Here is a 26,943-nt window from a genome sequence, read left to right as displayed (position 1 = left end):
TACTTTTAGAGACAGGGTCTCACTGAGTTGCTCAGCGCCTCGCTGTTGCTGAGGCTGCCTTTGAACTCACGATCCTCCTGCCTCAGCCTCCCGGCCGCAGGGATCACAGACTGGCCACCGCGCCGGCTCCCCGGGGCTTCTGAGAGCGGCTGTTAGGTCGCACTGGAAACGTAGTTTATACCCCGACCCCCCAAAAGGGAGCCCCTACACGGCCTCGGAAATGTCCTGCACCTGTTCGGTAACAGGAACGAGGCAGTGGCCCAAAACACCCGCGAGCGTCGAGCTGCGGAGACTCCGCCCGCGGGGGCACAGGAGGCCTGGGTGCAGGCCCGGGCCTGGCCGTCCCCTCGGAGGCCACGGGGGCCCAGTTCCCCTGCGCCCGTGGAGGCACGAGGAGTCCAGTCCCCTCCGGGCCCGCGCCGTCCAGAGGGGCCTCCGGACACGCCGCTCCCAGGACGCCGAACCCCGAGGGGAGGAGCTTCCGCCCCTCGTGGCGCCTCGGAGGCTGCCGAGCAGCCATCACCTGGGCTCAGCCCGCCGCGCGGGAGGAGCAGGGAGCTCTCGCGGCTTCCCGGGCACTGTTGGCCTTAGGCAGGGGACAAAAACCAGGGCACAGCCATCCGCACGGCACGACAGTTCATTTAGCCCAACTTTCAAACGTTCACGTTACAGAAGAGAAGACATAATACAGCCAATGAAATAACTGTTGGCAACACTGTTCCCCACAATATTACATAAAAGTGGACAAACATTAAATAAACATTCTGTTATTAATAAATATATTAACACTGAAAATCATGTATAAATTAGGAAATAAATGTACAAACTATTTCACAAAGTGCTTTTTAAAATATATACACAACATTCAAGAAATTCTTAATGTAAGACATTCCAGATTGAAGTTTTGGGGTAATAAGTTTTTAAAGTATCCTCCTCTTTCAAAAAACATTGACACAATCCTTAGAAAAACGGGGGGTGGGGGGGTGGGGGGCTGTAGCTCAGTGGTGGAGCGCTTGCCTAGCATGTGTGAGGCCCTGGGTTGGATCCTCAGCACCGCATAAAAATAAAGAAATAAAGACATGCTGTCCACCTACAACTACAAAAAAAACCCAAACAAACAAAAACACCCACACCGCGCACACACACACACGGGGATGGAACTATCTTCACAGTTACCTGACGTGTCCCACATTTTCAAGCAGTCCCCAGCTGAGTTTGCAAATTACTTCTATAAAAATTTCCAGAAAGGAACAAAATCAAAAGATGACCCCTAAATGAAACTGCCAGTGCCTCTGTCATTTAGCAATTAAGAACTCTCATTTCTGTAATTTAATATGGGCATAATATTTTTAAGCCCTTATCAGTGTTAAGGATTTCTTTTTAAAAACCCTATGCCTATAACATAAATACTGAAATGCCCATGTTCTCATAGGAGAGTGGAAAATGTCCTAGAACAGGAATGACAGTCAACACAGAAAAGTCCTTTCATCTGAGCCTTGGTTCTTCTCTATAAATGGCAACAGTACCTCCATAGTTCCCAGCCGGACTGCCAGGATTAACTGCAGCAAAAATAGTGAAAGTGAAAAATCAATAAATAAACAAATGTGTCCTGTGAATTCTGAAGTACTCAACTCTGGACCAAAGAATTACTTTTGCTGTAATCCCAGCTACTCAGGAAGCTGAGGCAGGAGGATGGCAAGTTTGAAGCCAGCCCGAGCAATTTAGTGAGATCCTGTCTCAAAAAAATAAATAAATAAATAAAATAAGGGTTGGGGAGTACTCAGTGGTACAGCGGCCCTGGGTTAAATCCCTAGTACTGGGGGGGAGGGGGGGGAGAAGAAAGAAGAAAGAAGAAGAAAAAAGAAAAAGAAAGAAAGAAAAAAGTAGATAAACTTTTAAAATATAAAATTGATTAAAGAAAACATTGTCTTTAGTAGGCCTAACATCTTAAGCACTGGAAAATCTTTGTATTTTCTGAGTCGTTTTTGGAAATACATCAGCATTTATACAAAGATTTCTTTTTTAAAAAAGGATTCATAGTAAATACAGTGGTCGTTATTACCCAGGTAAAGGCTGATCAAGGGTCCGCGCAGGCTTTTTCCTTTGGCCATGATTTTCCAAGTGTGCTGTCTTGATATTTGCACAGAAGATAAATGGGGTTGAATGTCCTAGTGATGTAAGAGTCACTCACTTTTCATCATATAAAACCTTTACTTTTCATTCAGAAGGACACAGGGAAGTTACTGGGGTTCTTTTCAAAAACAGGATGCAGATCTTAGATATCCCTAAAAGGAAAGAAACGCCTGCTTGGAGATCAGAACAGGTCGGTCCTGGAAGAAATGACACAAAATAAACAACTTGCCAACCGCTGGGAGATTTGGTATAAATACTTTAAATCCTTAGGACTGGGCATATTAAATATTCGAATCCTAGAAAAGACATAAGATGAACAAAGGCCAAAGCCAGGCCCTTTCCGACTGCCCTGCTGGCAGAGAACTGCCCCTGCCCTTGGGTGACACGACTCTCCCTGGGCAGGCTGACCACACGCTGCCCTCGGGCTCAATTATTTGGAATACAGTCGCTGTCCTCTTCACCTTTAACACAGGACAATATCCTTCTGGAGAACAGAGCTGGCGAGGGGCGAGGCAGCGGAGGGTCTGGCTCCTGCAGGTGAAGCTGTGCATCCTTGTCACACCAAACAGAAACTGGCCCACACACAGGGCCCAGCACTGCCGGGCTCCGGAGGCGACGGGGTCTGAGGGCAGCAGGCAGTGGCCAGAGCAGGAGCTGCTCCGGCCACAGCAGACCCAATGGGAGGGAGCAGACCCAGCTTGCTCATGTGAACACGAGGACCGTGGCACCTTTCAGCTATGTCCCATCGCCAGGCACAGAACACTGAGGATGAGATGACCCCCAAAACTAGCTAGGAACACGGAAAAGAGGGTGGGGGGCAGAAATGGGACAACTGCTCCATCGCACTGACATACAACACCACACACGGCACCCCAGGTCCCAGCACGGTGCTGTCTTGCGCCAGAGGTGCAGGTGGCTTCGTACCCAACATAAGGTGGGCACGTTCACATGCAGGCACGGCGCTGGGCGAGGGGCCAGCAACATGGCACAGTTCATCAGAACCACCACAGCTGTCCAGCGCCCAGACACACTCCCACCAGGCTCCAACGAGAACACGGGTCCTTCATTGCTGGTAGTTTCCGTACTGGCCCTAGAAGAAATCAAGACTTAGAGGTTTTCTTTTTGTGTGTATGTGTGGTGCTAGGGATTGAACTCAGGGCTCTGTGCATGCCAGGCAAGCGCTCTACCAACTGAGCTATGTCCCCAGTCCCAAGACATGGTTCTGAGTAGGAGGGTCGGCTCTCAAAAGCGAGGCCAGCAGAGTTCAGGCCACCCAAAGAGCTGGGCAGCCTGAATGCCTCAGCACAATCCAAGTCTAGCCCAGGGCTTCTCAAGTAGAGCTGATCCTTTCCCCAGCGACACCTGGCAGCCTCTGGGTGCACTGGCATCCAGCAAGAGGCCTGCAGAGTGCATCATGGCCCCACAGATCCCTCCATCCCACAGCCCGCGGCAGGACCCCACAGCCTGCAGCTGGCCGTGTATCTCCCAGATACACAAATCAGGATCCTGGGAGCTAGATGATACTTTCCCCAAAATGTCATTGCTCTCTTCTCCGAGGCAGGCATAAAATTACAAGTCTTCCAGTCGGTCTATCACGAGATGAGAACGTTCACTTGTTATTTCCTAGTAATTCCAGTTTTGCATCAGGGGCAGGTTGCCGCCTCCTGGATTCCACAGGGCCTCCTGGATTCCACAGGCGGCTCCCAGTGCACACCCAGAGGCCAACCCCAGACCTGCCTGCATGCAGGGCCAGCACGCTGCACCCAGAGCACTCAGAGGGCACTCTGGACCACGGTCCCCCATGTCCAGTGGTCTGCTCCTTTAGGGACTCTGCCCTGATGATCACACGGCTGGCTTTACACCGTGCTCACAGTCAGACTTCAGATTGGTTCACCCTTTTAGAAGTAGGATGAGAAGCACTTAAGAAATCTGGGGCTGGGGCTGGGGCTCAGTGGTAGAGCGTTCACCTAGCACGTGCGAGGCCCTGAGTTTGATCCTCAGCACCACATAAAAATAAATAAAATAAAGGTATTGTGTCCAACTATGACTAAAAAGTAAATATTAAAAAAAAAAAAAAAAAAAAAGAAAGAAAACACCCTCTTAGCCACTCAGTTATCCAAGGAAAACAACCATAACATGGTGCTTTGGAATTTCACTAGCTGTGTGAGGTCACTGATGCCTGCTACCTACACGTCACTGTGGAGAGTCACATTTTGCTAAGGATTCTCTTCAAAGGAAGCTCCAAATAAATGTCTGAGACACATCTCCCTCTATTGTTCTACACTGCAGCTACCCGGTCTTTTCCCTGCTGTCTACAACACAACAATCTGCCATTCCCCAGGACTTTCGCATGTCCTCTCCCTGAGCCTGGCTCATCTCATCCATGAGGGTCCTTGCCCCTTGCCACAGTCTGGCTGGGCACAAAATCACGAGCCACCATACACCTTGTAGATTCAAACAGCAACTCTTTATTCTCGAACTGTCACTGGCACTTACACACACGTTCTGGGCAAATACACGTTCTGGGCCCCAAATACCCTCTGAATCCCGTGAGAACTCAATGGGAACTCAAGGAGCGGGCGAGCCTGAGGCAGCAGGATACGCCCTAAACCCCCACCCACCCTAAACCCGGATCCGCCCTGGTCCTTGAGCAAGGTCACCTTACATGCAATGACACTGCAAATGACCTGGGTCATGCCATGCATCATTCTTACTTAGCAATGGCCCTCAGCAGCCCCTTCAGTGCTTCAGGCACACAGACCCTGTCCTTGCAGTTGCAAAGGGCGACTCCTTGTGAGGCCTGTGGAGCCCTACGCCCTGCAGCCTGTCTCCATCACCTCTTTACTTAGTTATTTGCTGGTTTGTTTACTTCTCTGTGGTGCTGAGGATCGAGCCCCAAGCCTCCAGCATGCCAGGCGAGCGCCCTACCCCGAGCCATGACCCTAGTCTCATCACCACCTCTTCCCAGGCTCTTGCTGTGCCCGGGTTCTGGCCACACAGGCCTTATTGCTGCAGAAGTCCTCATTCTTGCCCACCAAGAATGGTCTTCCTTGGCTCCTGACCAACTGTCCCCTGGCAGACAGGGTTCCTGTCCACCCACCTGCTCCCAGGACAGTAGTGGGTGCCACCAACTGTGTGCTGCCTCCTCAGTGAGCTGTCTTTGCCCACAGCACAGGGTCCTGTCACTGCCCGCCTCACCCACCTGGCAGAGGCCCCAACCTGCTAGGTGCACAGTGAAAACCTGCAGAACTGATGGAGCGAAGGAGAACCTAACGGTCAGTCTAGGGTGCAACAGGCCAGCTGTCTGTCGAGGTGAGACCTTTTTTCGGTACTGGGGACGGAATGCAGGAGGGCTTTAGCAGTGAGCTATATCCCCAGCCGTTTTTATTTCATTTAAAAAATATTTTTAGTTGTAGATGGACACAATATCTTCATTTTTATTTATTTATTTTTATGTGGTGTTGAGGATTGAACCCAGGCCCTCACGCATGCGAGGCAAGCGCTCTATCGCTGAGCCTCAACCCCAGCCCAGCCCTGTTTATTCTGAGACAGGGTCTCGCTACGTTGCCAGGCAGGTCTGAACCTGTGATCCTCCTGCTGCAGCCTCCAAAGTAGCTATGGGTGTGTGCCTCAGAGCCGAGGCAGAGGTGATCATGAAAGGAACCTGGAACCAATCAAGGCTACCTCGTTATGCTTCATGACTGTCATCTCCACAGCCCTGGGGGGGGGGGGGCTCGAAGCACCCAGGTAACTTGCCTGCTCATAGCCATAAGGCCGCTGCTGCTGGGCAGAGGGTCCCGTCTGCGATGCTCGGTAGCCCCCGTACTGCTGGCCTTGTCCTTGCTGGTAGCTGGAGTACTGCGAGGGGGCACTCTGGGCAGGCCCTGAGGAGACACAGGCTCTGTGGGGACCAGCACTGGCTCACCCCTCTTTTGGAATCTCCAAAACACCAGGGACCTGTTCTTCCTCAACACGAATACGGGGAGAGAGGGCCATGGGACTACTGGCCAGACCCCGTCCTGCACCCTTGCCTGGGATGGGCCACAAGGCCTCTTCCCACACACTGTTCCAGACCAGCTGAGGTCACACACGATGGACACTGTCAACTCGTACTTCAAAGATCACAGGAAACAGGGGAAGCTTGCAGCAGAGGAGAAATGGCCAGCAATTCTGTGAAAACTAAGTTGAAGGCTTTGGAAACAATCGATAAAGGCTGGCCATGTTTTTACTGACCGAGGGCCTTGCGCGTGCCAGGCCAGCACTCCACCACTGCGCTGAGCCCAGCTCCCCAGGCTTGTCCTAGATGCTATTCAATTGGCCGTGTCATAAAGGCAAAGGGTCCTATCTGGCTCCCTCCTCCCCCAGAACCCTGTGGGCTTTGTGGGGGCCTTGCCCACGGGGCCCACCCTGAGAATGGGTCTGAGCGGCCCCAGCTCCTTTTCAAAAGGCACTCAGAGGACTCCGGTGCAGCGAGGGCTGAGACCCACTGGGACCCACTGGCCAGAATAGCTTCCTCCAAGACTCAGGAGCTGGCTGCCTGCTACACCAGAGGAAGAAGATCCTGCCTGACCCCAGATTCAAGGATAAGTAAGTGGAGAGGCTCCTTCTTTGGGTGGGTGGGGGCCTGTGAGGACTAGTGTTTTTTTCTGTCCCGAGACGAGGGATTGAATCCAGGGCCACTTTACCACTGAGCTCCATCCCCAGCCTCCCTCCCCCTTTTTGTTTTTGAGACAGGGTCTCAGCAAGTTGCTGAGGAGGCCTGGAACTTGTGATCCTCCTGCCTAGCCTCCTGAGTCACTGGGATGACAGGCATGGCCACCGCAACCCCAGCAGAGGTCACTGCCTGCCAGCTCTGACCTGGGGACGGGCAGCCTTTCTGTGTACTTTAAATGCCGAGAGCTTGCAGGGATGTCACCCAGTGGCCCTCTGTGACTGCAGGGAGAAGAGGGCATGCGCCCCCCAGGTCAGGGGAGTTCCAAGGGGAGCTTCCTGCAGTTTGGGTCTCTGGCCAAGTGCAACCTGTAGGCAAGGGGCCAGGCAGAACAGGGTCCTGACACGGGCAGACTGGGGCCAGGGCCCTGCTGAGACCTGGCCTGGGTGGAGTGAGCTTGTTCCTGCAGAGCTTTGGGTAACAGGACTCTGCAGTGTTCCTGCTGAAGGGAGCAATACCCTGGCCTCTGACTCCTGTGCACCCCATGGATCCTGAAAGCAGGGTTAGGTTGTTCAAGGGCCTCGATCAGCCTCGGCGAACTTCCTGGCTAGGTCTCAAGTTAGCGATCCTCTCGTGGGGAGCAGAAGCTCTTGAGTGAAAAGTGCTTCTGCTATGTAACGTTTTGAACAACCAACAATAAAAAAAATTAAAAAAAAAAAAAAAAAAAAGAAAAGTGCTTCTGGCCCTGCCACTAAACTAGCCCCCCTGCAGGCAGGCTCGGGGGAAAGCCCAGCAAGGTGGATGCAGAAAGCACCCTCCCACGCGGGGCTCAGTGTCTACCACTATGCTCCAACGAAAGGGACCAGGTCTCCCTGGAGAAGTGGCTGACCGTAGGGCTACACAGAAAACACAGAGGTGCTTAAAAACCCCCCAAAACTGAAACATGCTAAAGGGACACAGTGGCCAGGCGCGGTGGCACACAGCTATAATCCCAGCTGCTCGGGAGGCTGAGGTAGGAGGATCGTGAGTTCAAAGCCAGCCTCAGCAACAGTGGGTGCTAAGAAAGTCAGTGAGACCCTGTATCTAAATAAAATAAAACATAGGGCTGGCGTGTGGCTCAGTGGTCGAGTGCCCCTGAGTTCTATCCCCAGTACCCCTCCCCCCTCAAAAAAAAAAAAAAAAAAGGGCATAGGGGCCACAGCCAGGGCTATTCGACCACTAAGTACAATGGTACCAGACCATGACCCGATGTGGAGGTTAACGTCCACCTGCACATGCTGACCTAAAAACACACCTGGAGGGGTGAGTGGACAGACAAGGGACATTTCCCTGCAGAATTCCAAAGAACATGTGAAGATGATCCCTCTTGACCGGAGCTTACTGACCTGCTCCCCAGAAGGAAGGGAAGGAGGGAGGAACGGACAAAGGAGACACCTGGCTACCACCACCAGGGCCAGGCAAGCTGGCCACATTGCCACAGGCGAGCTGTGTGAGGACTGGCTGTGCGAGATGGGACCCACTGGTCTTCTTTTCAAACCCATGACCTAGTCTCACCTGGGGAAAACGGCACACCCCCGTGAGGCATGTTCACACGCCTGGCCAGTGTGCCCAAGATGGTCAAGGGGTGAGGTCATCTGTGACACCCAGAGCAGAGGAGCCCGTGGACAGGGGATGGACACCAGGGACCAGGAGTCTGGACGCAGGGTGGGTCTGGCCCCCGGGGAAGGACACCAGGGATCAGGAGTCTGGTCCCCAGGGTGGGTCTGGCCCCCGGGGAAGGACACCAGGGACCAGGAGTCTGGACGCAGGGTGGGTCTGGCCCCCGGGGAAGGACACCAGGGACCAGGAGTCTGGACGCAGGGTGGGTCTGGCCCCCGGGGAAGGACACCAGGGATCAGGAGTCTGGTCCCCAGGGTGGGTCTGGCCCCGGGAGCAAGCGCCGGTTTCCCAGTTGTGGCAGCCACGTCAGGTCACCGCAGGCCCTGGCTGGACGCAGGTCGCCCTGCACCATCCTGGCCACTGTCCTGGAGACCTGGAACTGCTCCAGAACGAGGCCCTAAGCAGGCGCGTGCCCACCTGGGGTGCAGGGCGGGCCCTCGGGGGAGCGCCCTCTTACCGTAGGCCTGCTGCTGCCCGGGGTAGCTCTGCTGGTTGGGGTACTGCTGCTGGGAGTAGGTCTGCGGCTGGGCGGTGCCCTGCTGGTACCCAGCCTGCTGCTGGCTGTACTGGGAGTTCCCTGCAGAGAGAAGGGCATGCGCTCACTGCCGGTGGCCAGCAGTAGGCCCAGGCGGGCCGTCCACATGTTCAAAGTCTACATCTCCTCTTGACAAAGAGCGACATGGCTGGTGTGGCCACTGGCCAACGCCAATGCCCTGGGCTATGCTGGGCCCCACAAGACAGGCCGAGTCCTGAGAGGAACCAGAGCCTTGCAGACCTAACTGGAAGGCGCCCTGGACACAGCCGTGTGGATGAAGCCACGTGATGGAGCCATGCTTCTCCACGCCAAAGACGGAGGGGGCGGCCAGTGGCTTCTCATGGGACGTGCCCTGTTGACCCCCAGCCTCCGCCTTCAAGCCTCCAGAGCAATGGGTTCCTGTTGCTTTAGGTGGCCGGATGATGGTCCCTTGCCACTGAATGCCCGGGAGACTGGACGGCCCACGAGCACAGCACCAGCGGCAGCTGGAAGCGAGAAGGACACCACAGCACTGACCAAAGGCACCTTGGCTGTGAAGGCCCCTGGCAAGGCGAGCGGGCAGAGAACCACGTCTGGAAGGCCCAGGAAATGGCGCAGGGAGGCCAGCAGAGCCCAGCGCAGCCGCCTGCAGACATGCACCTTCCCTCGTGTTTCAGACAGCGGGGCAGCCCAGGTACTGAGAAATGGCTACCAAGCCAGGGATGCTCAAGTGGGTCACAAGAGAGCGCCAGCAGTCTCCTGGACCACCCTGTGCAGTGAGCACTGCTGTCGTCCCCACTCTGCAGGTGGCGAAATGGACGCAGCAGCCTCACTTGGAAGATGGGCATTCAGACCCACAGGCCCTCTCGTCCTGAGCCACTAGCCACAGCAGGGCCTCTGGGAGGGGCGGGGACACCTGCATCCTGTCTCCAGGCCACTGCCTTCTCCTAGGGACACGCAGTGTGATGCCCAGGGGGCTCATGGCAGAGGGTCGCCTGGACACGTCCCTCAGGTCAAGATGCAGTCAGCTGAAGTTCACACCCCTACTGGGCCCAACGGGCTCCAGTGCTTTGAGGACATCAGGCTGAGGCCACAGCTGATCCTGGGGACCAAGTTCCTACTTCCACTCAGTGCATGCGGGCAGAAGCTTCCCACAGGCTGCCGTCGCCAGCAGGTGGGCAGAAGGCAAGAGGGCTCCGGCTCTCACTTCTTCTTCCTTCGGAGAAAACACTTGTGCTTGTTTCCAAAATCTGATTCCCGGCTGTGCCCACGCCAAGGCCTTTTCATTTCAGAGACATTGAGTAGTGAAGTGGCACACGTGTGCAGACAGCCTCGCCAAGCTCAGAGGGCACTGACGAGCTGCAGTCTCCCCACGTCTTCCTGGGGGGTCTGAAGTGCCCACTGCAGGGCCAGCAGGTCAGAGTCGGCTCCAGGCAGGGATGCCTCCCCCAGGAGGTGTCTAGACCACGTCCTGCCTCCTGCTTTCAAGCAGGCTGCTGTCTGCAAAACCCGACAAAGCGCACACGGTTCATTTGTGTGGGACCACATCTGCGTGGCCCAATTCCAGGCCCAGGAGGGGACTGAGGCTGGGGCAGGGACTGGGAGACAGGTGCACTTCTGGGACCCAGAACATGCCCAAAAGGAATGGCTGTTCTTATGAAAATGTGCCCTGGAAATACAGGGTGGCACCCAGGGGCCGAGGGTGAGACCCGAGGAGCCTGTGCTCCTGCGACCGGTCTGGCTGTGGGTGACAACCTTTCTAGGACCTGCAAAAGTTAAGTCCTTTGAAACTGAGTCCTAGTAACAGACTTCTAGAAAGCCATCTGCGTGCGTCCCACGGTCCGCCCGCCCAGCTTGAGCTCTTAACCCAGGCTCCTCCTCAACACCGAGCTGGCTCCAGCAAGCCCAGGGCAAGCGAGGCAACTCCAGGGAGCCAGAGGACTCGGTCAGTCCAGCACTTCAGGATCCACCAGAGCCTCAGCAGGCTCCTCAGGGGCCTCGGGGTTTGGCCAGCTGCAGTGTTCTTGTATTTCCTGGCCCCATTTTTACTCTTTATGAGATGACAGGTAAAGCAGCTTTTCCTGGGGTGCCTGCTCTCGTGCACCTGGAAAACCTCCAGGGATCTGGGAGGAGCAAGCACAAATGTCAGGTGTCTGACAGCAGGCCATGGATGGGGCCTCAGCAGAGCTGGACAGCCCCGGCCCGGCCTCCGCGCCACCAGGCACACACACGCACACCCACGCTCCACCTCTCTGCTCCCAGCTCTCTGTCTAGGAATCCGCAGCCTCCTGTGATGTGGTCATGAGGGATAAAGGGCAGCACTACGTACAGTGGAAGGAGAGGCCAGCCCTGACCAGTATACACACTCAGCTTACTAACACATGGTCAGGGCGTGGCGGCACGAACAAGGGACAAGGGACATATTAACAAGTTCTGGAAGCAGAAATGCAGCATGGGGTGCGCTCTGCTGCTGCTGGGATGCTGCCAGTCTGAACCCCCACTCCTAGGGGACATGTCAGTCACACTTGGCAGGCTCCTGAGCAACACCCAAGAGGACACACCAGGGGCTCTTGGGATTCCAGGAAGCGCACATGGTGTGGATGACGGCACAGCCAGGGTCCTCCTGTCCTGGTTGACAGCCAACATTTGACACTTCCAACTCTAACCTCTAAATAAGCAAATTCACTCTCATGATTGAGAAACGTAAAACCAAACAGGGGCCCACCTCGGAGAGGGACAGAGGGCACTCCACTCCTGCCGCGCTGCCCGCCCCCGCTAACTGTTCTCACTGGTGTCTCGGAGCCTTTCCCGGCTGCCTGGGGTGTGCTGTGGCAGCATGGCTGAGCACAGTCCCGTCCTCCCTCTTGTCTGCTCTGTGCTTGGCCTCTACAGTTCATAGGGAGCACCTCTTCCAGGGTCGTGCCTAGGGCCACTCAGGAGGGACTCGCTCTGTGCGGGCTGTGCTGCCGCAAGCTCACCACAGTGCCAAGCCCACTGTACCCGAACCCCTCCGGTCAGCACTCTATGGTGTCACACTCCTACCCAGCTCACTCAGCTCACCCCAGGCCTCCTGCCTCTGGTCCTTGGTGGTCAGTGCCTATGACCCACAAGGTTCCTGTGGAAGTTCTTTATGTTGGCCTCTGACTTCCAGGGGCCGCTCTGCACCCGAAGGAGGCAAGATCTATACCCCAGTCCTCAAAACAGCACTCCACTTCTCACCCCACCCAGGACCTCACAATGCACCGCCGTGGGGCGAGACAGACCACAGTCCCTTTGCACATGTTCCTCATGCTGCAGTCTAATGAGAAGAACGGAACACAGCTCTTCTCAATCCAGGAGAGAGCCAAGCCATCTGCCACTATGCTGGCATTATATACCACTTTTGTCAATTACACCTTAATAAAGCTGGGAGGAAAACTGGAAATATAAAATAATAATAATACAATAATTAAAAAAAAAAAAAAAAGAAAGAAAAACAGTGGCACAGTGATGCCACCTGTAATCCCAATGACCTGGGAGGCTGAGGCAAGAGTATCTCAAGTTCAAGGCCAGCCTGGGAAACTTAGCAAGACTGCCTCAAAATAAAAAATAAAAGACTGGGGAGTGGCTCAATGGTAGAGCACCCCTAGGTTCAATCCCCAGTACTGCTAAAAAACAAACAAACAAACAAAAAACCCAAGTATGTATCTTTACGGTGCACAACAAGAGGTATGAGGTGGGTATACATGTGAGTGGTTTCTTCACAGCAGGTTGGGACCTATTAGCTCATTGGCTCGACAGCAGAACATCTATAGATCCAATTCTCGGAAAAATAGCCCCAACAAGTGCACGCAGCCCCGTGGGCCTGCCTGCTTCCAGACAGCTGTTTCTATGGAAAGATGGGGCTGTGAAGAAGGTCCCCGGCTGCGGCACCCACATGCAGCCTCTCCCAGACCAGCGCTGGCCCGCCATCCTTTCTAGATGGGGCTCCTCCGGGAGGGACGTCCCTCATGCAGACTCACTCTGTGCTGCCCGACAGAGCCAGGTCCTCCCACGTCTGATGGTCCTGCCTTTTCTCCATCAGCCCCTAAGGCCCTCAGACCCATTCATGCTGGCCACAGACACCAGCCCACAGAAAACTGCCCAGCAGCTCAAAGCCGGCCCTCTGCCCAGGGCCCTATGCAGTCCTGAGAAGCTCCCAGGAGGTGGGGCATGTCTGCTGGTGTCTATTCTGAGCAGTGAGAAGCCATGTGTGGCCACAGCCAGGGGTCTGTCCTCCCACCTCCAAGGCTGGATCTCAGCAGGGTCCACTCTGGTGAGCACAAACTGGGCTCTAGGGAGCAGCACAGAACCTGCCTATGTCCCTATGTCCCGATGGATGACAAGCTACGTGACAATCCCACCCGTTCTGATGCAGGGCCAAGTCTGGCGTGAACTGCTTGTGCGGCTGCAAGGACCACCGAGGTGCCAGCGTGCAACTGTCCCAGCAGACCCTGAGGCGCCACCCTCTGGGTCTGTGTTCCTCTGCAGCTTCCTAACCCCGCAGCCTGGACGGTCCGTCCTCGGAACCTGCCTCAGCACCAGGTGGGGCCAGCAGGCCAGTGTCTGCAGGCGGAAAGCCTGGGGGCCAGACCCACCCCTCAGGACAAGCGGGGTGGGCTCGGCGGTGCAAGAAGGTGGAGCAGCCCAGGACGCTCACTGGGTCCTGGCAGGTGGCCTGCCACCAGCCTTCTGGAGGACTTTCCCTGTTTTCAAATCTTCTAAAATATTTTGCCACGTGTAACTAAAAACCAGAATTGCTTTGTGGAAAGCAGTGTGCGGGTTCCTGGAGAAGCCAGGCACAACTGCCACGTGACCCACGTGCAGCCTGCCACCTTCACCGCAGCACCATCAATGACAGCCAAAGCACAGGCCAAGTGTCGGGAACAGAGGAGGGCAGAGGAAGCACACCGCGGGCCTTCAGAAAGGGCCACCTGGCCCCGCTACAACAAGGAAGCTGAGGACACCAGTGGGGTGTGGCGAGCTGGTCACGGGAGGCCCCAGGCAGTGCACACCACGGAGGCCGAGGCAGAAGGGTGGGTCAGGGGGCTTGGGGGGGCAGGGCTGGCGTTCAGTGGGGACAGTCTTGGTGTCAGGTGTGGGGAGTCCTGTGTGTGGGGGCGGCATGGTGCTGCATGCCACTATGAATGTGCGCAGGCCACTGGGCAGGCTGTCTGAACAGGGCTGCATGGTAAGTGTCGTTTGTGGCATATTTACCCACAAATGCACGTAAGGAACGCACCTGAGCGTGGCCTAGGCAAGCCACCTGTTTCTTGCTCTCCCTCACCCGGCCCGTCACAGCCCTGCCGTTCCCACCACCAACGTCTGGACCAGGAAGCCTAGAACTGGGCAGCAGAGGCCCCGCAGGCCTGTGAGCTGAGGGCACTCCGGGGCTGCGCTCACCCGCAGGGGATCTGACTGCGCAGCTCTCTCCCCAAGGCACCTTCAGCGACGTGCCACTGGTGGCGAGGGTGGGCACATTCAAACCATGAAGTGGGAAGGCCAGGGCTGTCTGCCTGAGAGCAAGCTCCCATCACCCGCCACCCCACGGCGCTCTGGGCAGGGCTGCAAGCACCTGGCCCAAGACGTGTCTGACCCGGTCAGCAGGGCTCTGGAGAAATGCTGGGCCAGACCTGACCATGCCACCCCACCCCACACACTCCCGGCCTGGCTCATGAGGGCTTTAGGTGCCTCAGTCCCTGCTGGGTGGCTCTGATTGAGGAGGCTGAGAGCAGCTCCCAGGCCACACACTGGACAGCTGGACCGCACGGCAGGTTTGTCCCCCGCACCCCCAGTGTCCAGCCGAGGCTCTCCCATATCCCCACACACCAGGCAGGCAGGACCCGGCACCTGGCGGAACACCCGCATCTTCTAGGAGAAGGTTCTCGCAGCTCTGTGCTACCGCGTGTCTGGGTCCAGGGCGGCCCTGGGCAGCACTGCTTGTTCTCAGGCGCGTGGCGTCCCCGCTCAGGGCTGCTTACCCCCCTCGTAGTAGTGCTGCGTGGACTCCTCGAAGGAGCGCTCGTAGCTCTGCTCCGAGTAGGACGACTGCTGGTAGGCATAGTCACTGTGGCCTGCAAGAGACGGGCATCGGCTGTGGGCAGGCCGCACGCTGCCTCTCGGTCCTGGGGGAGACGTGCGAGCCCAGGAAAGGACTGTCGGGCCAGGCCAGGGACATGGCAGAGCGGGTCAAGGGCCTGATTGCCCAGGTGGCCACACCCTGACCCCAGCAACTCCGGGGATGACAAGTTCAGGGCAGCCTCAGCAGTCAGGATAAGAGGCAGACGTGCTGGGACGTAGCTCCCATACCAAAAATAAGCAAACAAAACGCAGGGGTCACTTCCCACACCCCGGGCTACTGAGAGGCCAGGTCCAGTCTGTCACAGCTGGCTCCGGGAGCACCAGCTGCTCTCCTCTGGCCCTGCTTGGCTCTTGGGGCTTCGGGGCAGGGTGCTGTGTGGCACCATGACTACGGGGACACAGCCTGCCCCATGGCTGGCCTCGGTGAGCATCTACACCCATTTCCCAGCAGGAGGGCACCTGCCTCACGCCCAGGCTAACTGGGCAGCCCACCCGGCCGTCCTCTAGGGAGCCCTGTCTTTGTCCTCCCAAACCTATGCATTTTTAAAGACTAGTTTAAATGCTACCTTCTCAAATCCTGGGATGATCTAAATGCACAATCAGAGGTGACAAGTAGCGGGTGCTGTGCAGGCCTGCAGCCCACCCGAGGCCGTCTCAGGGTCCGTCTATGGCAGACAGGCCCTCCCAGCTCAGACTCCACGGCTGAGCCTGCGTCCTGCCCCCGCGTGCTCGGGCCTCACCCTCGGGGTAGTACTGCTGGCTCATGGGCTCCGAGGCGGCCTGGCTGTGGCCGTACGGCTCGCTGTAGTACTCCTCCTGGCCCAGGTACTGCTGCGCAGAGCCTGCAGGCAACACCACGCTCAGGACCCACACAGCGTGGGGCAGCTTTCCTTATAGCCAGGACCCAGTTGGGCAGCAGGGCCCACCACAAAGAACTCACCCGGGGCCAGGACCGCAGCCACCAGGCCTCCCCTCCTCCCGCCCCAGCAAGGCTCTGGGTCTGGCATCTGCAACCACCACCAGCTGCCCCTCCCTCGGGTCCCTTGCCCAGAGGACCACAGCCCCACACCAGGTCACCTCCAGAACACGTGGACCCTCAGCAGGCCCAGTGTCCTCGCTCATGCACAGGTGGGGAAACGCGGGAGCAGGGGTCCTGGGTGCATGCTCCCCTGAGGGCCTCACCTTGCTGGGAGGGCCGGTAGGGCGCCATGGGCCGCTGCCCCATCATGCTGCTGCCCTGGCCGCCCTGGCCCATCATGGCCATGGACGACTGGCCCTGGTAGTGTTGGCTCCCGCCCTGCGCAGAGCTGTAGTGGGATGTGGCCGCCTGCTGGTGCATCATGGAGACTGTTTGACAGAGACCCCGAGTCACCTGGGAAGCGCAGGCCAGCCCCTGACCTCCCACCCCCATGTCACCTGGACCCCAAGGCATGTCTCCTAGCACAGGGTCAGGGCCCAGGGCTGGGTGCTGGTCTACACGTGCCTCTGGGCAGGAGGACGGGGCTCCCACGGCAACACACCATGGCCCCGCAACTCTCAGCAAACCCTAGCCCAAGCAGTCCCGACCTTCCCTGTCCCTGGGCAGGTCCTGAGTCACACTGTCCCCTGAGCACCCCGACTGACCCGCCTGTTGGCCTGTCACACTCGTCCTGCTCAGAGGTGCGGGGCAGCTCCAGAGAGACAGGCAGGAGCCACCGTTTTAAGGTTTCTAGCAACCACGTTGGAGAAGAAAGGGGGGTCTGTCCTGATACGTTTTGTTGGAGTCAATACTTCCAAGTTACATTTTAGCATGTGATTAACAAACTTGGGAGGCATTTCACGTCCTGTTCTGTAATAAGCTCTAAAGACTAGCGTTTGTAACTCAGGGAACATCCTGCTTCGGGAGCCACTCCACCGAGCCCATGAGGCTCCCAGACCCAGGCCATGCTGCCCCCCACCAGGGCCTCCCGAGAAGCAGCCCAGAGTCACCATCACTGCATGCCACTGGCTTGGCCCTGTGGAGGCCTGGGGGAGGCGGCCAGCCCTGCTGATCCTCTCCTTCCCTGTGCCCAGTACATGGGTGACCCCGGGACCCACAGGCACGGCCCGCGGTGAGTACCTGGGTTGGACTGCATGTTGATGTTGGTCCGAGACACGTAGTTGCTGATGGCGCCCTGGCCCTGCATGGGGACGCTCTGAGAGGCAGGTCCCGAGTGGCTGTAACCAGGTCCCGAGCCGTGGCCACTACCAGACATGCTCATGGAAGTTGTGGGCAGGGTGCTCTGCACCGTCTGCTGCATGGACACGTGACTGGGACCTGTGGAGGGTGGGCATCAGGGGCGGGGCCAGTGAGCACCTCCGTCTCCTCTGGGCAGCTCTGGGGAGGGAGGCGACTAACCCAGGTCAGCCCCAGGTCAAGCAAGTGCACACGTGACGAGCGGGTCCCTCTCCAGGCAGCCGGGCTCCACTCCCACTGGGTGCCCACTGGAACCGCACTCTGCATTCGAAGTGGGCATCGTGTGACCATGTGCGCATGGTGGGGTCTGGAGCTCTGCTCCCTGGGCACGGTGACTCCAGGACGCGGAAGCCAGGGACACCGAGCCCAGCCCTGCAGGCTGGGGGGGCCCCACCGTGGCAGCTGCCCCTGTGGCTGTCTCAGGGACCGTGGTACTGGGAATGTCCCCTGCAAACCTGCTCACCATTGCCGATCTGGCCCTGCATGAGGGAGGCCGGGGGCAGGCCTGTGCTGATGGCGTCGCTGAGGCTGCCTTGGGGGTGCAGGCCCTGGCTGGAACCGCTCTGGCTCAGTGCTCCGGGGCCCAGGTTCATGTTCTGGGTGGGCGGCTGCAGTGACAGAAGGTTGGGAGGATGGCTAACTAAGAGCCACCAACAGCCACCTGGGATTTGGTGGCGCACAGAATTCTCACTGCATCCATGGCCATCTGTTCAATGTCGGAGACCTACAGCCACTGTCACGCTCTGCAGCACAGTGGTGGTGACTAGGCCCCAACATCTCAGGCCTAGTGGAGACAACACAGTGTAAACAAGAGCCCAGCCTGTCCACACACACTTGGGTGTTCAAAAACTGGTCCCCTTGCTGGGACGACAGGGAACCCCTTTGCTGGCCCCCCATATCCTTCTCGGGATCGGCTGACAAGCACCTCAGTGTCCACAGCCCCCACCATTTTGCACTCCAGGGCCTTGGCACAAGCTGGCTCACTGATGTTCCCTGCACTCCTTCTACCTGTGCCCCCTCCTCTCTCATTCTTTATTCCCCCAAGCCCACCTCTGATCACAGTACGCAGCAGGGAGGCGGGATGTACGGGAGACAGGAGACCCCCTGGACCGTCACTCCCACATCTAGATCAACCTACGGCCCCAAATGTTGGCCCCAAACAGAAGCCTCCAGCAGGCTCTGCTGGCACCTACCGGGAGAGGGGACCCGACAGGCCAACCAGGGCTGCTTAACATTACGGACTTACAAAACATGCCTTAACAGTTCCAATGCCACCACTTTCCAGGGGAACCAGGGCACTGGTAAGTGAGCCGTTCTGGGGCCATGGCACCCATCAACGCGAGGCTGCTACTTCCCTGGCTGCACTTTCCCCAACATGGAAGAGGCCAAAGCGATCGCACCTCACAGTGAAAATTCAATTTAGGGAAAACGTTTTTAAAACCAAATCAGTCCAGGCACAGTGGCCCACGCCTGTAATCCTAGCAACTCAGGAGGCTGAGGCAGGAGGATCACAAGTTTGAGGCCAGCCTCAAGAATACAGCAAGGCCCCATCTCAAAATAAAAAATAAAAACGTGGCTCAGTGTAGAGGACCCCTGTGTTCGATGCCTTGGACAAACACAACTCCCTCAAAAAAGCCAAACACTGAGACTGTCATCTAGAGTATTTGTGGCACTGGGGGTTTTCCTGGTTAAGCTCCGCTTCCAGTCACAGCACGTGCACAGCTCCTGATGGCTGACGCTGGACAGAGGAGTCACACTGTGCAAGGCCGAGTCAGAGCCCTGGCCCCAAAAGACAAGGAAGGGCCCAGCAGGCCCAGAGGGACCCCACTCCAGTGCTCAGACACCGGCCGCCCACCCTCCCAGGTTGCCTGTTGGGGGTCGAGTCACCCTCCCCAACGGGAGGGACCTGTCCACCGCCGACAGGTTTACCACCAGTGTGACAGAAAGGTTCACACCACAGCCCCAGGCCCCAACGCCTGCCTCCCCAAGATGTGGTCCCTCAGGTCACCTTCCTACTGGAGGTGACACGCTGGGAACCTGGACCTAGGCAGTGTGTGGCTCCTGGCGGTAAGTGGGGAGCCCTGGCCCCCGTGCCTGGCACTCACGGCGGGCAGCAGCGACTGCATGTTCTGGTTGGAGTCGGCTATGGTGGCCAGGTAGACCAGGTTCCGGTGCAGGATCTGCTGGTACCTGTGGGAGGGGACACGCGAGTGAGGCAGAAGCAGGTTTAACCAGGAGCTGGGACCTCTAGCTAAACCCTGTCAGGACACCAGGCACAGGCCCCACGGCCTGGTCAAAAACAGACAGGTGGCAGCGCTGGGGGTCCAGCAGGGGCAGGCAGGAAGTGGACCCAGCCCAGCGCTGAGCAGGCTCCCGCCCCAGGAGGAAGCAGTGCTCGGTCTCTTCAGAGAGTGCAGGTGGGGGACTGGCTCAAGGAGGCAGAGGCCACAGGGGACAGAGCAGGCAGTGGCCCAGCGTTGGGCTAACTCCACAGCCAGCTGCCCGAGCACCCCAGAGGACACAGGAGTGACAGGGATCCCAAGCTCTCCCACGTCACACCCGGGGGTCCCAACCCCATACACTCATCACACTTGGGGGACTCGAGCCCCCCCACTGAGCCTGGTAACCCACAGGCATACTCTGCGGGAGGTGCCAGGTCATGGAAGGCAAGGGCAGCCCTGGTGTGTCCACAGCTATGTAGGCCCGGGCTCCCTGACGCCCCCCGCCCCCCCGCCCACTCACTGGGTGCACTCCGCCGTCTTGCCCTTGCTCTGGTAGTCCAGGATGCACTGGATCAGGTGGTGGTTCTCGTCCAGCATCTGCAGCAGACGTGGGTGTGAACGGGGCCTGGGCACCAAGGCTTCCTCGGAGCAACCACAGGGCATCCGCCCAGCAAGCCTAGCGAGTTCACCACAGGGTGCAGGACCCCGGGGGTGCCTCGGAGCCCCACCTGCAGGGCGCGACAGGTGCTCAAAGCACAGCAGACCCCAACAGGCGTACCACCCATGTGACTGGAAGGCTCACACCACCAGCCCCAGGCCCTGACCCCTGCCTGAGGTAGCACACAGGGTCCTGCCCTGGGGACAGGAGGAACCGCAGGCACACGGCCTGGGGCAGGAGGCTCGGGCAGGACGAAGGAGCTGAATAGGACACGCACCTGTGGCCACTGACCCGCAGCCTCACCCCTCGGGTCTCCACCACCCGAGTGCCAAATGAGCTGTGGTGGGACAGACGGGCCTGCCCACGCAGGGAACCCCGTCGGCCTCGCACAGCGTAGGTGTGTGACGTGCACCGACTCAGGAGCTGAAACCCAGGCTGAGACCAAGGCCACTGAAAGGCAGGCGTGGGCACCCCAGAGCTGGGCAGGGCTCTCAGCGAGGGTGCACAGGGCCAAGGTCAGGAAGGCCAGGCCTGCTCCCCAGGCACGCTCCACACAGCAACATCAGTATTGCAGGGACTGGTCAGAAACAGGTTCTTGAGCCTGTCCCTGCCCAGGTGGTGTGCCCAGAGGCCTCTGAGAAGCACTGGGTTGGGCTCACGGCTACACAGACCCCTTCCAAGGCTTCCTACACCCGGAAGTCCCAGGACCTCACCCAGGGACCCTCCAGCACTGGGCTGCCTCACTGTCCTGGTGTGTGCCTATCCAGCAGAGAGGACGAGGTAGCGGGGACAGGAGGCTGGGTATGAAGGTGTCTGTGGGCAGCGGGGAACCACACCGGTTTGTGGGCATGGAGGTCACATGAGAGCCCCTATTCCCAGGTGGCTACTTGGGGGCAGCACAAGGATGGCTAGGGAGGCCCAGGGGGTGGCCATGGCGGGTGGGACAAAGAGGAAGGGAGCTGTGGGAACCACGGCACACTGCCACACGAGCCATTCCCTACCTGGAGGGACCATGCCCTCCACGGGACAGAGCACATGGCACCTGTGCCTCCTCATCCCCAGAGGCCTCTCCTCCTCTCCACTCTCAAGAAGTGGCCCATATCTGCGATCCTAGTGACTCAGGAGACGGAGGCGGGAGGATTGTGAGTTCAAGGCCAGCTTCATCACTTTGGCAAGACCCTGCCTCAAACCCTGAGCCTGATGTTTTCCATCTCCACCAAACACACAGCCACCTCAGCCCCCGTCGTCGTCAGCGGCCGACTCTGCAGCCCCTAGAGCAGGTGGAGCCCTAACAGCAAGGGGAAGAGGGGCCCAGCTGCCCACCGTCCCTCAGGGCTGCCTACCTTTTCCTCCGCCCTCCAATGCGGGTCCCTGAAGTCTGTCCTTGGGGTCTAGCTCCCGGAGCACTGGCAATGCCGCCTGGAGGGCGAGCACAGCCTACAGTTCTGTAAGTTTCAACGCCCTCCTCTCCACGATTTTTTTTTTTTGGTATCAGGAATTGAACCCAGGGCCTCTGCCCCTGAACTACATCCCCAGTCTCTTGCTAAGTTGCTTAGGGTCTAAGTTGCCCAGGCTGCCTTGAACTTGTGACCCTCCTGCCTGGCCTCCTACACCCCTGGAACCACAGGCCTGCCCCACCTCTGCCCCTCTACCTCCTGTAGCGTTCCGCCCCACTGTGACAAGATGCCTAGCCCAGCTCAGTGGAGGAGCCGTCCTGAAACAGGGAACCACTAGGGGGCGCTGCCAGCCAGCAGTTGCCACAGAGCCCGCCTGTGTGCAGGTGAGGGCACTCCGGGTCCTTCTCCAGACTGATTAAAGAAAGAAGCACTGGGATTTCTTGTTTTGATCCCAGCATCCAACTCCTGGTTACTCACTCCCAGGCAGGATTCTCTCCAAGGACACTAATGGATGCTGCGAAGCCACCTGGGCCACCCACAGTAGCTCAAGTGGAGAAATGCTAGGTGGTCGCTGTGAGGATTATGGTACAACCACAGGGTGGGACACTGCCCAGCCATGGAGATGCTTCACAGCTCGCTCTCACACAAGGAGATACTGGGCGGCTCTCGGGATGGTTTAGAAGCAGCACACAGCTCCCTTAAGTTAGAAATCCTTGTAGGAAAGGGGCAGGACGCAGGCTGAGGGCCAGAGTCTTGAAGATCTGCCCGCAGAGTAAGGGACAAGAGAAGAAGAAACGCAGAAGCCAGAACAGGGCACAATGAGCAGCTGGAGGGAGAACCCCAGAGCCAGGGTGCTGATCCAAGTGGGGTCTGACCCGCTGCACAGAGCCACATGGGCAAAGGCCAAGGAGGCTCAGGACCTACTCACCCCTGACCCCCAGAGCACTGGGTCCCTCTTGGCAGGAGATGTGTCCAGCCTGGGAGGAAAGATGTCCAGCCTGAGAGGAAAGATGCTGGACTCCTGAGAGCAGAGAGCACTTCCCAGCAAAGCCCCCAGCACACGCCTGGCTGGAGTGCAGTTGAGCCCCACCACACCTGCTCCCCCAGAAGGAATGAGGCCTATTTGGAGGCTGAGAGGCAGCAGCCTGCAAGAGTTGGAAGCCATGGCTAATGCTTGGGAGACCAGGACCACAATGTCCGGCAAACGATGGATAAAGAGCAGTCATCACCAGGAGAGGGAATGGAAACCTGTTTAAAACAGCACCAAGGGTCAAAGAACTCCTGGGAATAAAAAACCATTCAAGGGGCTGGGCTGGGGCTCAGTGGTAGAGCGCCCGCCTCGCGTGTGTGAGGCCCTGGGTCCGATCCTCAGCAGCACATAGAAATAAATCAAGGTATTGTGTCCAACTACGACTAAAACAGACAAACAAAAAGTCCAGGTGTCTTATGAGTTGAAGGACCCTTAGGAAAGAAACAAGACTAATGGAAAAGCGATGCGATGACAGGGACGGTGGGGCTCCTGAGAGGGACAACCCAACTGGAGACTGCAGAGGGGTAGAGACCTGAGGGGGAGACTTCTGGCAGGGCGATGGCATTGCAGAGGAGACCCAGGAGGGTGATGCCCTCGCAGAGGAGGCTCCAGGAGGGCAGTGAACCCCCAGAGGACAACCCTGTGGGCGTGATGACCCAGCCTGAGGTGCCTATTGGAGGGCTGATGACCTGGCCCTGACAGAGGGTTCCACAGAGTCACCGATCTAACTGAGGGACTCCAGAGGGGTGATGGAGGAGCATGACCTAACGGACAAGAATTTCCAAGGCAGGATCATGGAACCCTGGGGAGGAGACCCAGCCCGGGGGACTTCTGTAAGAGCACCGCAGACCACTGAAGGAACCCGACACCGTCAACATTTACCCACAGCAGAGACGGGAATTAGGCGTGAGAGTTCCAAACAGCTCACACTTACACACCCAGGGTCCACAGCAGTGCCTCCTGCCTGTGGCCTATCACAAGGAACGGAGTCCTCAGCTCCCTTGCCAAGTGCCACTGCTGCATTCTGGCCCCTCCTCTACGCATCCAGGGCTCGGTGAAAAGGGTGAAGGCAGTCAACGATGACACTTTAGCCACAAACACAGCTCACTAGGTCACTTTGGATTCATTTTCAAAATGAGGAAACCCAGGCCTAGAAAGCCCATGTGTGGACGGTCTCAGTGCAACAGGAAAGTGAACCCAGGACGCTGGCCTGCCCACCCTCCTCAGTTCCACCTGTGTCCATATCTGGGCCTGCTTTGCAGAAGCCTTCCTTCCACCTGTGGGACAGCAGGCTTTCCAACCCTCTGCCTTCTCTTCCCTTCACGTCACAGATCAGGCACCAAAGCCCGGCTCTATCTCTTTCCAGCTGCACAGGGTTTATAGGACATTCATGCCTCTAAGTCACTAAAGGGTAGATACCCTTTATTCCTGCACTGCCAGGGGCAGTAGGCATTTCTGCAGCCTGCTGATTAGGGGTTCCAATGAAGCTTCCCTGTGACACCAAGCGCTCAGAGGCAAGTGGCCTGCCACTGACCCACTGGCCTAGAAACAGGCTCAGGGCAGAGGGCCAGAGTCCTGAGGAGGGCTCCTAGGGGACCACCAGGGAGTGAGCCTCACCAGCCATGACCAGAAGCTGCACTCTCCTTCTGCCCCAGCTCCCCACAACCAGGACACCCACCAGCCTTAGAAAGGAAATAAGCACAGGGAGGTGGGCGGCGCTGTCTTTCTCCAAAGGCACCCTCTCACTGGGCGGAGGAGCTCCCGAGGCCCTGGCAGTGGGCCAGCAGACACCTTGGAGTACCCAGCCAGAGGGCTCACAGCCCCGCTGCACTGGGTCAAGGGGATGAGGCCTGGGCTGTGACTGTCCCCACCCAGAGAACAACACCCTTCCCTGCTTCACCCCAAGTGCACGGTGCACTACTCAGGTTCAAAGGCTGTGCAAAGAGGGGACACAAAGAGGCCAAAGGCCAGTTCCCCAGTGGCTCCTGGATCCCTCCCCATGGTGGACCCCAGACAGAGCACCCCATCCTGGAGATGGAAAGACAGGCTCCTGTGCTCCCCTTCAGTGGTGGGTGGAGGAGAGGAGACGTGTCTAATCACAGGGAAGGAAGTGCTGTCACTCCTAGAAGTCACTACTTTGCCATTTTTTTTTTCTTTTCTTTTGAAACCAGGGCTTGAACCCAGGGGCACTTAGCCACTGAGCTACATACCCAGAGTCCCCATTTAAAAAAAAATTTTTTTTTTCAATTATTTAGAGACAGGGTCTTGCTGAGTTGCTTAGGGGCTTGCTAAGTTGCTGAGACTGGCTTTGAACTGGCAAACCTCCTGCTTCAGCCTCCTGAGCTGCTGGGATTATAGGTGTGCACCACTATGCCCAGCACACCTCACCATGTTAATGGCAGGTTCAAGTGCCCAGGCCACTCACAGTGTGGGGGCAGCTCTCTTCACAGAGGAAGACATACCTTTTCAACTGGATCACCTGTGTTCTCTGTGATAGCAGTTCCAGGTCCGAGGACAGCACAGAAGACCAACTGCTGACCCAGCTCCCAAGCCCTCTCCCATCATCATCCAAACCTAGGCACACATCCCTACCCAGATTGTCATCTCTCACCTATGTCCCTTATATCCCACACCTGGGCACAGGTACACTGGGGCAGGGCTGTTCTGATTTCCACCACTTCCTGGCTGGGAAAATCTGTTGCCTGAAGAATCTGAGATGCCTAAATGGGGACTGGAGTGTGAAGTACAAATTTCTGAATAAATATTGAAGCCAGAAACAGACTGTTAAGTTCCAGAAGGCCATGGCTCCAGGAGACCTGTGGGATGCTGATGTGTGCTTCCAAGTCTGGGGTCCACCCTCCCGCCAGGCAAAAGTCCTGGCCAGATGCCACAGCAACAGCAGCCCCCTGCAGCCCCTGAGTCTTCGTATGTCTCAATTTGCTCCACTATAAAATGGGGACGATAATGACTTCCATGAAGAATTAAATTAATTAAGATATGTAAAGATCTTCCAACAGTGCCTAGAATGCAATGGCGCTACAGCAGTGCTTGCTAATAAAAAAGCCATGCTTGCAAGCCTGCATTTCGGCTCTTGGCAAACGTTTTCTCCTCTGCTTGGAGCGGGCCAGGCTCCCCACTTGTTAACCACTACATTTCTAAAGACAGCAACAGCAAGGGCACTTCCGCCAAGAGAGCAGGGCAGCAAGGCGAGCGCACCGGGGCCGAAGAGGCTTACAGGAACCCAGGAATCCTGCTGTAGATGGAACCAGAGTCCAAAAGAGGAACCGACACAGCTACAGAAGACAAGCTCAGACAGGAATGCCTGAACACTCGTTTTCTTCTCCACATCTTCTAACGGCTTTTAGGGAAGTGGCCCCCGCCCGTAAGAAGGCTTTCTCTAGAAAGCTTTGGCCCCAACAGGCGAGAAGGCGGTAGGACAAATCTGTCGTTTCGGTTGGGCGAGGACGCTGAAAGCGGACTGACCGGGAAAGAGGGCGGGGACGCGCCGGCCCGCAAGTCTGCTGCGCGCTCTGCTCAGGGCTGCGGGCCGCGGGACCTGCACTCACACCTCCGATCCGTCCCTTTGTGCCTGGCGCTCTACACCTTACTAAAGCGGCTGCCTCGCCGTCGCCGCGCGCCCCTTCTCTACTCGCCAAGTTGCGCGCTATGGGCGGAGCGGCCGCCGGGCTTCGAGCAGAGCGCGTGGAGCCCCAGTCGGCCGAGACAGCTCCGGAGGCGCGCTCTGCGGACTCGGCAGCGCGCTCGGGGCCAGCACCCCGGCGGCCATCCGGCCCTGCCGCCCGGCGCCCCGGCCAAGGGAACGCGCGTCCCCGCAAAGTCAGCGCGGGCTCTCCGGGGAGCGCCCCCGTCGGCCCAAAGCTCCCAGGCGCGCCACTGCGGACAGCGGGGCGCCGGGCCGCCGTCGGGTCTCACGGCCACCCGGCTGCGCCCCGGCTTTGTTCGCGCCCCACGCCCAGCCCCGCGCCCGCCGCCCACACCCCGCAGACCTGCGCCGCCCACCTTTTGAATGGTTTGCTGCGTGACCTCTCCTTTGCCTCTCGGCCGCGCGGACGCGAAGGCCACGGACATGGTGGTGGCGCGGGCAGAGCCGGTGATCACCGGGGTCTATCCTCCTGCGGCGCCCGGCAGCCCGAGGTGCCCATTCTCCGCAGCGCGGGCGGGGCAGGGGGCGCCGCGCCGTGGGCTCGCCCGCCCCGCCGCTGCCGCCGACCGCCGGAGCCCGCCGCGCTACCGCTCCGAGCGCCGCCGCCGCCGCAGGCCGCGCTCCGCGCAAGGCCCCCCGGAGCCCGCCCCGCGCCCCGCGCCCGCTCGCTGCCGCCGCGCCGCCCCCCGCGCCCCGCGCCG

The 26,943-nt window shown here is 58.1% G+C and overlaps 1 protein-coding gene across 5 annotated transcripts; it reads right to left on the bottom strand.

The window, feature by feature from the left end:
* Nucleotides 1–619: 619 nt before the first annotated feature.
* Nucleotides 620–26,772, bottom strand: Ss18l1 (SS18L1 subunit of BAF chromatin remodeling complex). 5 transcript variants are annotated; one of them, XM_027954242.2, is made up of 11 exons: nucleotides 26,599–26,769; nucleotides 20,014–20,090; nucleotides 19,377–19,461; nucleotides 17,735–17,879; nucleotides 17,155–17,352; nucleotides 16,239–16,403; nucleotides 15,797–15,898; nucleotides 14,957–15,049; nucleotides 8,901–9,020; nucleotides 5,890–6,017; nucleotides 620–3,223 (listed from the first exon to the last, which is right to left on the bottom strand). In XM_027954242.2, exons 1-11 carry the CDS (start codon nucleotides 26,665–26,667, stop codon nucleotides 3,197–3,199), a joined length of 1,209 nt encoding a protein of 402 aa, XP_027810043.1. In that variant the 5' UTR covers nucleotides 26,668–26,769; the 3' UTR covers nucleotides 620–3,196. The 5 variants fall into 5 exon arrangements, with proteins under 5 accessions (XP_027810043.1, XP_027810042.1, XP_071465160.1 ...); XM_027954241.3 differs by lacking the exon at nucleotides 620–3,223 and adding an exon at nucleotides 4,767–5,797 and having other exon boundaries at nucleotides 26,599–26,772; XM_071609059.1 differs by lacking the exons at nucleotides 620–3,223; nucleotides 20,014–20,090; nucleotides 26,599–26,769 and adding an exon at nucleotides 4,767–5,797 and having other exon boundaries at nucleotides 19,280–19,455.
* Between the last annotated feature and the right edge of the window lie 171 nt (nucleotides 26,773–26,943).

The sequence above is a fragment of the Marmota flaviventris genome, chromosome 2, assembly GCF_047511675.1.
Source record: "Marmota flaviventris isolate mMarFla1 chromosome 2, mMarFla1.hap1, whole genome shotgun sequence".
Lineage (NCBI taxonomy): Eukaryota > Metazoa > Chordata > Mammalia > Rodentia > Sciuridae > Marmota > Marmota flaviventris.
This window is presented reverse-complemented; position numbering and strand designations above follow the sequence as displayed.